At 47.9% G+C, this 13,694-nt stretch overlaps 2 protein-coding genes across 4 annotated transcripts in view; one reads left to right on the forward strand and one right to left on the reverse strand.

The window, feature by feature from the left end:
• The window catches only part of ENTPD5 (ectonucleoside triphosphate diphosphohydrolase 5 (inactive)), a 36,665-nt gene extending 34,567 nt beyond the window's left edge, over window positions 1–2,098 (reverse strand). For 2 of the 3 annotated variants that reach the window (XM_066612042.1, XM_066612041.1), the window contains exon 1: window positions 1,913–2,054. In XM_066612042.1, coding sequence (XP_066468139.1) covers window positions 1,913–1,926 — 14 coding nt within the window. In that variant the 5' untranslated portion in view covers window positions 1,927–2,054. Of the gene's footprint in view, window positions 1–1,912 lie in introns of all 3 variants that reach the window. The other variant, XM_066612043.1, reaches the window with a different exon arrangement.
• Window positions 2,099–2,185: 87 nt separating this feature from the next.
• Window positions 2,186–13,694, forward strand: part of BBOF1 (basal body orientation factor 1) — a 29,029-nt gene continuing 17,520 nt past the window's right edge. The window contains exons 1-5 of the mRNA XM_066623957.1: window positions 2,186–2,241; window positions 2,332–2,596; window positions 4,426–4,491; window positions 8,423–8,566; window positions 11,676–11,756. Of these exons, the coding sequence (XP_066480054.1) occupies window positions 2,186–2,241; window positions 2,332–2,596; window positions 4,426–4,491; window positions 8,423–8,566; window positions 11,676–11,756 (612 nt within the window). The remainder of the gene's footprint in view (window positions 2,242–2,331; window positions 2,597–4,425; window positions 4,492–8,422; window positions 8,567–11,675; window positions 11,757–13,694) is intronic.

Raw genomic sequence — 13,694 nt, forward strand, 5'->3', positions numbered from 1 at the left:
GAAATATTTTCTTTTGTCTGTCCTAACCCGCCCAACACTCAATTTTAGTGGATGTCCCCTGGTTCTGTTATTATGTGAGAGTGTAAAGAGCATCTCCCTATCCACTCTGTCCATTCCCTGCATAATTTTGTATGTCTCAATCATGTCCCCCCTCAAGCATCTCTTTTCTAGGCTAAAGAGGCCCAAACGCCGTAGCCTTTCCTCATAAGGAAGGTGCCCCAGCCCCGTAATCATCTTAGTTGCTCTCTTTTGCACCTTTTCCATTTCCACTATGTCTTTTTTGAGATGCGGCGACCAGAACTGGACACAATACTCCAGGTGTGGCTTTACCATAGATTTGTACAACGGCATTATAATACTAGCCATTTTGTTCTCAATAACTTTCCTAATGATCCCAAGCATAGAATTGGCCTTCTTCACTGCCGCCGCACATTGGGTCGACACTTTCATCGACCTGTCCACCACCACCCCAAGATCTCTCTCCTGATCTGTCACAGACAGCTCAGAACCCATCAGCCTATATCTAAAGTTTTGATTTTTTGCCCCAATGTGCATGACTTTACACTTACTGACATTGAAGCGCATCTGCCATTTTGCTGCCCATTCTGCCAGTCTGGAGAGATCCTTCTGGAGCTCCTCACAATCACTTCTGGTCTTTACCACTCGGAAAAGTTTGGTGTCGTCTGCAAACTTAGCCACTTCACTGCTCAACCCTGTCTCCAGGTCATTTATGAAGAGGTTGAAAAGCACCGGTCCCAGGACAGATCCTTGGGGCACACCGCTTTTCACCTCTCTCCATTGTGAAAATTGCCCATTGACACCCACTCTCTGCTTCCTGGCCTCCAACCAGTTCTCAATCCACGAGAGGACCTGTCCTCTAATTCCCTGACTGTGGAGTTTTTTCAGTAGCCTTTGGTGAGGGACCGTGTCAAACGCCTTCTGAAAGTCCAGATATATAATGTCCACGGGTTCTCCCGCATCCACATGCCTGTTGACCTTTTCAAAGAAATACAAGGCATACCTACAGTACTTGAAAAAGACAGTACAAAAGCATCCCTAAAAAACTGTGCCACAATTCCTAAATGCATTAACATAGTCAACTCTTGAGAAAGAGTTACATGTTTTGAAGAGTAGCAGATATATTGACCCCATCAGTTTGTATGCAGTGCCTTTTACTTGATGCCGACACAACTGCCTATATGCAAAAAAATATACCTTTTCCCCCCAACAAAATGACAAAGCGACTGAAGTCTGTCTTCATCCTTCTCATGCAACAGACTGAGAGCACAATCCTATGCATGTGAATTTAGAAGTAAGTCCTATTGTATTCAAAGGGGCTTACTCCCAGGAAGGTAGCATAGGATTGCAGCCTTAGGCACACTCTTCCTGGAAGTAATTCCCATTGATGACAACAGGACTTACTTCTGAGTAGACTTGCATAGGATTAGACTCTCAGGCTGCAGTCCTATCCACACTTTCCTGGGAGTAAGCCCCACTGACTACAATGGGACTTACTTCTGAGTAGACATGCATAGGATGGGGCTCTCAGAGTCAGGAGGCTTGGGGGGAGAAGGAAGAACGGGGATTACAAACCTAAACACGCTTTCCTGGGAGTAAGCCCCCTGACTACAATGGGACTTACTTCTGAGTAGACATGCAAAGGATGGGGCTCTCAGAGTCAGGAGATGAGGCTTGGAAGGAGAAGAAGGAAGAACTGGGGCTACAGTCCTAACCACGCTTTCCTGGGAGTAAGCCCCCTGACTACAATGGGACTTACTTCTGAGTAGACATGCAAAGGATGGGGCTCTCAGAGTCAGGAGATGAGGCTTGGAAGGAGGAGAAGGAAGAACCGGGGCTACAGTCCTAACTACACTTTCCTGGGAGTAAGCCCCCTGACTACAATGGGACTTACTTCTGAGTAGACATGCACAGGTGGGGCTCTGGCTGCCGGGAGCCCTGCCCTCTGCAGCCTTGAGCAGGGGAAGGCACCAGGCGGGTTCTCCACTCACCGCTCCGCCAGAGGTTTCCCCCTGCCACATCTCGCCGGTACCGCGTGTCACGTCAACACACCGCGCGATGAGTCACGGCGCGCGCGTTCGACGTCACTACGCCGCGCCGCTCGGTCGCCATGGCGATGGGTCTCCCGGGAAACCAAACACCCGAACGGAGAGAGGCCTGAGGGGAGATGAAGGGGGGGAAGGGCAAGAGCAAGAGCAAGAGCAAGAGCCCGAAGGGGGGGAGGTAAAGCGGGGCCGGGGGCCGGCCAAGCGCGGGGGGCCGTGGGAGGGGCTCCGAGCGTGGCTCCTCACCGGCGCTGTCTCCTTCCCGCAGCAAGGCGAAGGGCGGCGGCCGAGGCAGCAAGGCGGACTCGAAGGCGGTGAAGGAGGAGACCGAGGCCGAGCGGGCCCGGGCGGCGGCGGCGCTATGGGAGGCCCGGCTGGAGGTGACCGAGATCTCCCGCAGGGAGTACCGCGAGGCCGCCCGCCGCCTCGCCCGCAACAACGAGGAGCTGGAGCGGCAGCAGCGGCGGCTGGAGAGGGACGCGGTGGACGTGCTCAGCTCCCTGAAGAAGCAGGACCTGGAGAAGGAGGAGCTGGTGGGTCGGAGGAGCCCGCGGGCCTGGGAAGCGGGGGGGCTTGCTCGCGAGTAGGCAGCGAAGGGAGCTGGAGGTCAAGGGGCCGTGGGTGCCAGCGGGCAGGGCGCCCCCTGGGAGCAGCCCAGGCACGGCAGGGGGCTCCGGACTACCTGCTTGGAAGAGGTGGAGCGGGAGCCAGAAAATGGGCACAGCGGCGAAGAGCTCAGCCAGGAGTCCTGGTCTTCCCAGCAGGTTGATGTGGGCTCCAGGTCAAGGTGGGAGCCCAGGTCTACCCATCCAGAAAATGGGCACAGTGGCTAGGAGCTCAGCTGGGAGCAGAGGTCTACCCACCCAACAAGCCTTGGCCATGGAGACCAGTTCAACCAGGAGCCCAGGTCTACCCATCTGGAAGAAGCAGCTCCAGAAGGCAGTCGGAATTGGAGCCTCGGTCAGCCCAGTAGGTAGATGGGTATTTGGGCTCCAATTCCAGGTGGGAACTCAGGTCTATCTGCCCAACAAACCTTGGTCATGGAGGCCAACGTTCAACCGGGAGCCCAGGTCTACCCACATGGTTGATCTGGGCTCTGGAATTAAGGTCGTTCTTGTGATGCCCGCCCACCCACCCCCTGTCTCATACACTGGATCTGCCCTGATGAGACCCGAGAATAGTATCTTTCATGGTAATTTACCCTCTCCTAAAAAAGCCTTCTCTAGACTCAATGGGATAATTTCTTAGTCAAAGTGAAGCTCTGTGCCATGTGTGTGACATCTTAAGGGTTTTTTTGGGCCCTCCTGCCCTCCGTATCCCTGTTACCTTTCATTTTAGGGTCACTTTCTGGTTGCAGAATCCAGAAGTAAGTGCCGATGCGTTATAATAATGCAGCACATAATGCACCACATTATGCGTCATTGGCACTTACTACTGGGTTCGGGGCTAATGCCAGCGGGAGGAAGGGCATCACTCTCCAGGTAAGACTGGGAACCCTAATGCATGCAAGACTAATGTCTTTAAGCATGCCATATACCGGTGGTCGTCAATCTTTTTCATGCCATGACCCCAATAAATAATGAGACTGGGGACCCCCCCAAACTCCTTGCCCCCATCTCTGTCCACTTTCCACCTGTGTTACGTCCTCTCAGCACTGTTTAGTGCAACCAAATATTCTTAATAGAGAGAGCAGAAAAGGCATGAAGATTGGCACTAGTCAAAATTATTTTAGTGTAGTTGCTAAGAACCTGAGCAGGACTGGGACACAATCTCCTGGTACCTGAAGGGGTACACCAGATACCTAGCCCTTTACGTGGTAGTGCTCTAGTCCTGTGGTCTTCAATCTATTTCATTCCCATAAGTTGCTGCAACCCCATAAGTGAGGCTTTGTGACCCAATTGGGATCATGACCCCAAGGTTGAAGAACACTGCCATAAACCAATTACTGTGTAGGGTTATCAGATCAACACTGTGGTAGCATTTGCAGAGACAAAGATTGCAGGAGCAAAGTTCTTCCAAAAATCTGCAAGCTTGAATCATGTGAATGTATGTAAAAGTTCATCTGTTTCAACACCAAGACAGCTTTCTCTCTACCCTCCCCCCCCCAATCTAGAATTAGAAGAAAGTGGTTTCAAGTCAGAAGGCAAGTACTTCACTCATAAGAACACTCAAGTTGGAGTTTTTAAATAACAAAGCATATGCAGAATGCTTTTTCTTAGCACTTAGCAGACTGGCTTGCACATAGCCTGAGATGCAAGAATTGGATTTTTGCAACTTCTGACAGATGGCAATGACAAGAGAAACATTTCCCTTACTTCCAGGGTTAATTCTGAATGTTCTGTTTTTTCCCCCCCAAGTATAGATTGAGAAGCTTAAGCAGCAGGTGCATGAGCTGAAGCAACAAGCCAAAGAGGAGAGCGAAAAAGTGGTGAATAGATATTTCTTCTTACACTGTTGGTAACACAGGGCACTGAAGAGCAGGTTAAGCAATCTTGGCTTGGGTCTAATCAATATGCTAGATAAGATGGTTTGGCTGGAGAGGTATGAAACCTTATCTTTGACACTTCTTATAAGGTTCTACTCTAATCTGTTAGGGAGTCTTTGATCCCCTTAACAATTCTCTTCTTTTTTGTTTTGCTAGGAAAAATGGACCAATCTAATATCTTGCAGATAAAAACTGAGATACTAATATTCCTCAAGTTAATAAACCAGGGCCGCGCACTTTCTTGGGAGTAAGTTCCATACAGCTTGGGGAGGCTTTCTTCTAAGTAAGCATGCCTACATTTGGGCTGTAAAGAGATGTTCTAATCACTAGTTGGCTGATACAACTGGAGATAGAACTGTCATGGAATTTGTTCTTTAGTTAAAAATGCACTTCTTTTGAAGTCTCATTATGTTAGTTATTTTAGCTCTTCTTGTGGTAGCTTTTTCTGATGATACCAGTTAGCATAAATTGCTGAACTTCATCCATGTTCATCTGTGTGTTCACTTGTCAAAATATTTTTTTGGCTGATTTTTTGTGGGTAGTATCCTTAAATGACGTTTGTGCAACTGCCTGCCTATGGGTAGCACACTAGGCATGCTCCTCTAGTTGTTTCCCTTGTGACTTCCAGGTATTCTCCCTTCCCCACCTGCAACTCCCTGGTGTGCATTCTGCGTTGCCAGGTTAGATCCCCTGACTCTCAGCAGTGGCTTTTTGGGGGTCTTTGGTGTTTCAAGAATGAGGACCTGGGAACCACAATGGGGGTGGTTCTCTAAGTCCCATCAATCTTAGAGAGCCACCTCCATGACAGTACAACACACAACCTGTCTGATACACAGATGTCTAGTGCCTTCCATTTCAGTAGGTACTCTGGCACAGGCAGCAGGGGGACAAAAGCAGAGAATCTCTAAGAATCTCAGCCTGAAGGTTTGAACCCCTTATGCCAGTGGTTCCAAAACTGTGCACCACTGTGTCTGAGGGCGCTATGCTGAACTCACCAGGGCACTGTGGGATGTCCCCAGCAGCCTCTTCTTTGAGGCTTTCCTGGCCGCTGCCATCTTGAATCTTGTGTGATCCAAGGTGGCAGTGTCAAGGAGAGCCAGGAAGAAGAGGCCACCATAAAAGGAAGCTGTGACCACAGTAAGTTTGGGAACTGCTGCCTTATGCCATTCATGCAAATATGCACTATTCCCTATCTCCTAACAAAGTGACAAGTTGAGATCAAGTCAAAATGTTCATTGAACAGTATCAGTGACAGACTGATATCTGAAAAAGAAATACTGTACACAAGTAGGGTTGCCAGCCCTCTCATCCCAGCAGGCTCTTGTACCTTTGCAAATTGTATGGTCAGCAGCAAAGTAACAGGTGCCAGTGAGGTCTAGCTATGCCAGTTATATGACTGTCTGCCATGGAGTTTGCAAAGCTATAAGGGCCCGATTGAAATGAATAGGTTAGCAACCCCACAGTGAGCAGCTGCAATCATACTGGTCAGTGCTGCAAGGCATGCTGTGAATTTTTCTAGTGGTCCGCATGACTGGCCATTTTAAGAATCCTGTGAGTTTTTTTGCCATTTGGAAAGTTGTCTGTGAAGAGCAAAAAGAGGCAGCCGCATCAACAATACACAATCCCTGGATCAAATGCTTACACATTATTTGTGAGAGTGGTGCCACCTAAGGGCCTGTGCAGTGGTGCCTTGCTGGGGATGAGAGCACAGTGCCTGAGGCAGTACCTTTTTGTCGTAAACTTAAGGGGGTTTGGGGTGCTCAGGGTTCTCAAACCCTAAAGCCCTCAAGATCCTCCTGTCCAGTAATACTGCCACCACCCTGTATGTGCCAGTGCCTCAGTCCAGGGACACTGTGACTCTCTAGGCTTAACTCTATCCCTTGCAGGCACTGAGCTCTTTCTCCAATTAAAGCTTCAGTCCTCAAGTTACTAGACCTCAATGTGCACTTGGTAGCTTGCTGAACGGCTAGGCAGGATTCTGAACCTTGGTCCCTAACAGACAATGAAGCAACTTGGTAAAAGAGATTTTAGTTTATTAAGTACATAAGATTACATAAGGCAGCAAATGCTAGAGGCATAAACATCTAGGAAACATATTAGCAATAACATAATAAACCTAACTGGCTATCTCTATTAATCCCTAACTCTCACCTGGGTCAGCTTCTCTTCTAGATCTTTTAGCTCCAGGCTACCTGTGAGGCCAGATGCCCATGTTGGACAATGGGGCTCTCCGCATGCAGGATGTGCACCCACAACCTCTGTCCAAGAAGGACCCGGACACACCCCTTGGGCACTCATTACTATACTTCTCAGGCTAATAGTACTGAGGTGACTTCATACTTATTTAGACTGTCCAATCAGAAACTTTTGAGGACAGAACCTTCCTGAAGTTCGCTTGGTTGTTAGCCCTCCTTAGTTCTTACCCCTCCCAACTGGAGATCCACAGCTGTACTTCATCAGCTTGATAAGGCACCTTTCTGTCTGCAGAGGTGCTAACATTCCAGTGGGTTGTAATTCTTGTTGTCTGTCCTTTCTGGCCAGCAAAGGAGAGACAATAATCTTTTTGTTTGTTTACTCACGTTCTTGCAGCTAGGAACTGCTAGCCACTTCTCCCTTACTGACTTAGTTTGGTTCAGGCTTCACATGCTAACTTAGGCCTAAATTGTACATATTCATGACACTCCTGAAAAATAAAAGGGCTCCAGATGAGTGTTTGGCCAGCAGGGGCAGTGACTAGAGTGCTTAGCATTTGCTAAGAGAAAGCAGACATTCCTGTTAGCTGTTACAAAAAGGGATGATTCAGCAACAATGTATTGTGCAGAGTGTTGGCAATACTGAAGAAAAAGGGTAGAGATGCAAAATGGGTATGTGTCATAAATATGTTGCAGCATGAGATTCCGTTCTCCATTGCTTACCTGTGTGGGTTGCATTGTCCTTGTTTCCCTGTGGTGGTGTGAATGTACCACTTGTGTGTGGAGTCCTCCTGTGGCAGAGTATATGCAATAAGAATTTTGAGAAGAAACATGTTAACAAAAGATCTTGCCATAAATACTGTGAGGGAAACAGTCTATGCTAAGTGCTCTCTTTCTCTGCAAAGTGCACTTTCTCTACAGTTCCCATTGCCATTTGTGTGCCAATTTGAGACCAGAGAGGTAAAGCCCTATGCTGTGTATTTTGTTATTTGAGTTCTGGTCTCCCTGGCAAGGGCTTATATAGTGGAGTTTCTATGTTGTGATTTGCTTTGGAATATAGTCTACTCTGTTGTGAAAAACGGGGTGAAACAGAGGAGGTGGTTGGAGGTAGGCTTTTCTGGTGTGCATTTTCCTTTCCATTGATGTCTGTGGGTTTTATGTTTGGTGCATCAGGTCCAGTGTTGGTGGTGGAGTATAACACAGTTTGCAGCCTGTGTTGCCCCTAAGCCACACAGCTCAAAACCACATTTTGCGCAGCTCGGAGCTTGGTGATCCAGACATTGGCAATAATTATGATGTTATTGCTGATTGTCTCAAGACATTGCCATGAAGCTATGGAAGGGCTTTGCGCAGCAGCACGAGAAATAAGGGGGAACACTGTTTGGGGTATGTCTGTTGTCTGGAGTGGGTTTAGGATATGGTGGCCATGAGCTTCTGTCCATCCTGCCCATGTCTTTGCCCCATTTAGGGGTTTATGCCAGCTAGAGTTACATTGGTGGTGAGGATATGCCAGTATAGCATTGTGCCGGCATCGGGGTGTGTCCTTTGGCAGAACTGGAGTTGCACTGGTGTCTGAGGGCCAGTTCATACAGCCGTTTCCTACAGTATCCTGAGTGACATTTCTGAAATACAGGATCAGACTCTTAGTAATTTTCTGCTTGCTAAAAATCTCTAATCTACAGGCACAACAATTCGCTAAACAACTGGAGGAGATGGAGGCAAAATTCCAGAGAAAAGCTGAAGAAATTAGCAAGATTCAGATTGAACTAAAAATGATAAAAGAATTTCGCAAACAGAAGGCACATATGGAGAAAGAACTTGAAGAAGTAAGTTTATTATAAGCATGTATTTTGTTAATGATTAGGAATGATATATATGCATTATACTGCCGGTTAATGACATGAGATCAGAATTAACCTCAAACCAGCATGCCACATAAAATTTATATTTTAGCAGGGAAATGTTTGCATTTATAGATAGTAATTAAAATGTCATCTATCTGTTTATCAGATAAGTATGAAGCAGGTATACCTTGCCTCAAATAAGATGCAATGTGTACTTATGGTATTCTGTTTGAGGTACCTTCAAGAAACACAGAGGCACAGTTGATTTTGAATCTTACATCTTTGGTGGAAGTGGAAAAACTCTGTCAAGATGGGAGAAGATACTAAGTGCAAGAGAAGGGCCCTGCACTTTTAAATTTTAAAAAAAGCATCCCTTTAAATATTGGATTAAGCCTGCGGATTTCAAACTCTCCGGGAATTTGAAACCTGCAATAAGTCTTTGCAGGGGCGGGGGGAGGGAGGCAGTAGGGGCGGGGGGAAGGCAGTGACGGGATCCTCAGGATTGCGTCTCTCGGGGCTGCAGGGACTGGGATGCACTCACCAGTCCCTGCAGCAGCTGTCACCTGTGTGCAGGGAGCCCTGCGTGAGCGCCTGCAGGGCACCCCAGGTCAAGGAAGGGGAGAGTGGAGTGATCTGCTCTGCCTCCGCAAAAGTGGAAGCGGAGCGTGTTTGCCCCACTCTCCCTTTCCCTGACATGGGGAGCCCTGTAGGCGCTCGCGCAGGGCTCCCCGCACACAGGGACAGCTGCTGCAGGGACAGGAGGGTGCACTCCCCATCCCTGCAGCCCCGTCAGAAGGTAAAGTGGACCGATCGTGCTCTGCTTCCGGTTTTGCCGAGCAGGGCGCGATCACTCTGCTTTCACTTTTCCTGACCAGGGGAGCCCTGCCGAAGGTTGCGCAGGGCTCCCCGCACCCCTGGGAGGCTGCAGGAGGCTTGGGCAAGTGCACCCAAGCCCCTGCAGCCCCCCTGAGAGGCGCGATCCTGTGGATCGCGCCACTGCCTTCCCCCTGTCTCCTGGCTGCCCCCGCCCCTTAAGGGGGCAGAGGCCAGGATCCACAGGCTGGGGCGTCATGACGCCCCAGTTTGAATACCACTGGATTAAGCCATTTCTGCCCAACGTTGCATATATGCAAGAGGGATCAAATTTATATACCAGTGGGCTGGGCAGAAATGGGTTAAAAACTGCTTTTTTTACCATTGCAGAGTGGCAGGCAGGCAGGCAGGCAGTTTTCAGGGATTAAGGGCCTGATCCTGAAGGCCCAGTGCTGGCACTCCAACAGCGCATAGTATTGCAACTGTGCCATAAAGCATGCCTGCAACACTCAGCACTGGGTTAGTGCTGGCACCGGCTCAGCCCCAGTCCACGCTGAGTCAGCACCAACCAGAGGCCAGCTGCATGCCACCCAAAACAAAGGACAAGCTCTGGGTGGCAGAGAGGTATGGTGGCGCAGGGGGAGTTCCAGGGTGGGGGAAGGGCAGGGAAGAGTGAAGAATCAGGTTGGGAGGAATGTGGGATCAATGGAGAATCCAGAACTCCACTTCGGAGCTTGAGTAGCCCCAATGTGGGACCTGCTCCTTTACCTGGGGGGAAGGAGATGAATGTCCCCTTCCCCCAAGAAGTTGCCAGTGGCTGCCTGGCATGCTCAGGATGCAGCAGTTGCCATTTTTGTGTCACTGCTCCCCTGGGTGCTAGGCAGCTCAGAATTGGACTGTAAAACTGCTAGTTCAGTGCCTCATGTCTCTGTAGCAGTACTTTCATTGTAAATAGTTTGCCCTCCTCCAAATGGTTTTGTTTTTTGTGATTTTATTTATTGCTTTTATATTGTATATTTTAGTTGGAAATTGTAAGCCATCTTGGGTATCTACTCTAGCAGAGGAAAGATGGAGCAAAAATCTTTTAAATAAATATTTCCGGATCATGCCAAGGTCACGGATCCCTCCATTGCCCGCCATAGAATGCAACATGGAAGCATCTAATCACTTCCATTTTTCATTCTTCAGCATGCCAGGGCCAATGAAGGGGGTCACTTACCTCAGTGTGACCTGAAAATAACTGTTCTAATCCCCAGAAACTGCCTGCCTGCTGCTCTGCCATTGTACAATGGTAAGAGAAGCAGTTATTAAACTGCTGTTTCAAGGAATACTTAAAAAAATTTTTTAAGGGAGAGTTTAAACAGTGCTCATAGATTTTGCTTGTTAAATAAATTTGCAAATAAGTTGGAGCGGATCAAATAGATAAGAAAAAGTGATACTTAGGGCGCAATCCTAACCCCTTATGTCATAAGAACATAAGAACAGCCCCACTGGATCACGCCATAGGCCCATCTAGTCCAGCTTCCTGTATCTCACAGCGGCCCACCAAATACCCCAGGGAGCACACCAGATAATTTACAAGAGACCTCATCCTGGTGCCCTCCCTTGCATCTGGCATTCTGACATAACCCATTTCTAAAATCAGGAGGTTGCGCATACACATCATGGCTTGTACCCCATAATGGATTTTTCCTCCAGAAACTTGTCCAATCCTCTTTTAAAGGCATCCAGGCTAGACGCCATCACCACATCCTGTGGCAAGGAGTTCCACAGACCGACCACACGCTGAGTAAAGAAATATTTTCTTTTGTCTGTTCTAACTCTCCCAACACTCAATTTTAGTGGATGTCCCCTTGTTCTGTTATTATGTGAGAGTGTAAAGAGCATCTCCCTATCCACTCTGTCCATCCCCTGCATAATTTTGTATGTCAGTGCTTTCCAGCTTTCCAGCACTGACATAAGGGCAATGCAGCTCTGAGGTAAGGGAATAAACATTCCCTTACGTAGAGGAGGCCTCCATGAGTGGCACCCAACTGCAGGATGCAGCACACTTCCCATTGGTACTGCTATGCCAGTGCTGGAAAACACTGACATAAGGGGTTAAGGTTACGCTCTTAGTGGGATACAAGAACTGCCAATTGACAAATGAAAAGAGAAATGCAAAACTGATAAATGAACATTCTATATGTGGAAAAAGCTGTGAGATATGACTGTAGTAAGTTTCATTTGAATTGTCCTCAAGAAATATAAAATAATAAAATATTTCTTAAAATCTTAGCTGAGAGATAAGTTGGAGATCACAAAAAAAGATAATCAAGAAACCATCAGCGTGTTGGAGAGAAAGTTTCTTGAAGAAAAGGTATAGTGTTTTGGGAATAGTAGATAAGCTGCTTGTTCTTATACTGTCTTTATACTTTTAAGTTTTAAAAATTGTGTATTTTATGTTAAGTTTTGTTTGTTATACTGCTTTTATATTTTGTAAGCTGCTTTGGGTGCCCAAAGGAGAAGAGTGAGGAATAAATAAATACTGCTTCAACACACCTGCTCTTCCCCATAACATTTGTTTTGTCATATGTTACATTCTTACCTTTCCTTTAGTTTAAGGAGATCTGAATGGCACATAGATCTCCTCACAACTCCCATTTTATCCTTGGTTTTGAGAGGTAAGTTAGGCTGTGAGATAGGGACAGATTCAAGGTCAGCCAGGCTGACTACTTCAGCTTGTAGTGGTTTCCTACCAGTCAGTGCAGCTTCTAGAGCAGCCATTTTCAACCTTTTCCAGCTCACTGACAAGGCACTAAAGTTGTCAAGGCACATTACTAGTTTTTAATTACATTATTATGTTACAATTAATTTAATTAATATAACTAAGGGCACAAGCCTAACCAGGTCTACTTAGAAGTAAGTCCTATTTTGTACAATGGTGCTTACTCTCAGGAAAGTGTGGTGAGTATTGCAGCCTAATTCACTGAGGGCACAATCCTAACCAGGTCTGCTCAGCAGTAAGTTCTATTTTGTTCAGTGGGGCTTACTCTCAGGAAAGTGTGTTTAGGATTGCAGCCTTAGATCATTACATGACAATGAAAGAGATTCACAAAAAGCTCAGAGAGGGAAGTATACATTACGTGGTTTCTGGAAAGGAGGAACAATATTTTGAAGTAGATGATCACATTGTTATCAATTGATATGCCAGGAAGTGCTGGCAAAGAGGGGTGAGACTGAGCACATACTGGAGAAATGTGGGGTGAGGGGCAGCTGGGAGATGTGGCTGAAACAAGTGCAGGATTCACTGGGGTGGGGGAGAGAGAGAGAGAGAGAGAATGTGAGGCAACTGATTCTGGACTTTGGAAGGTGGGGAAAAGGGAGGGGAGGTCAGTAAGAGAGGGGTTAACTGCAATTATGATGGGGGGAAGCATGTGCAGGAGGAGAGGAGGTGGGGGGAAGGAAAGCGTCAATTGCCTGCTCATGTATTCAAGAAAGAGTGTGACCAAGCCTCTGTACGTCTACTCAGAAGTAAGCTCCATTATAGTCAATGGGGCTTACTGTTAGGTAAGTGTGGATAGGATTGTGGCCCAGCGCCCTTACTGTCAAAGCCTTGCCAGTGGAGGCAGTGCAGGGAGGGTCACTTTGGGGCATTGCAGGCAAGGAAAAACGACTCTCAAGGATCCTTTTCTAGCCAGCTGCTTCTGGCTCGCTCTCACTCCCTCCACGCTCCTGCTGCCGGCAGCTCTTCCAGGCTTCTCTGGCTGCCCGGCTGGCTGGCTGCCCAATCAGCGCTTTGGGGCAGGCAACAGCAGGAGCTTTGAAGCCCCTTCACGGGCTGCCTCTTTTTCTCCTGCTGCCACACAAGGCTCCAAGCGGCCGCTTCTCCTGCACGCGCAGCTGCTACTGCTGCTGCTGCCATCGCCTGACTCCTTGGCCCCGCGGCATACCTGAGGCAGAATCGCAGCACACCAGTGTACCGCAGCACAGCGTTTGAAAACAGCTGTTCTAGAGAGTACTGTGCCCTTGCTGTCTGTACAGATGGCTTTTTGTAATAACTGGGGATTCATTGGCATCCTTCAGTCTCGGAAGACTATGGTATCGCGCTCTGAAAAGTGGTTCTGGAACAGCGTCTAGTGTGGCTGAAAAGGCCAATTCGGAAGTGACAATCCCTTCCACACTGGGAGCAAATGTAGTCTGTCCCTGGTGTGTCTCCCTGGCTATGGGCCTTCCTTCTTTGCCTCAGACTGTTGGCCAAGTGTCTCTTCAAACTGGGAGAGGCCATGCTGCACAGCTTGCCTCCAAGCAGGCTGCT

Source organism: Tiliqua scincoides, chromosome 1 (assembly GCF_035046505.1).
Source record: "Tiliqua scincoides isolate rTilSci1 chromosome 1, rTilSci1.hap2, whole genome shotgun sequence".
In the NCBI taxonomy this organism is placed as follows: domain Eukaryota; kingdom Metazoa; phylum Chordata; class Lepidosauria; order Squamata; family Scincidae; genus Tiliqua; species Tiliqua scincoides.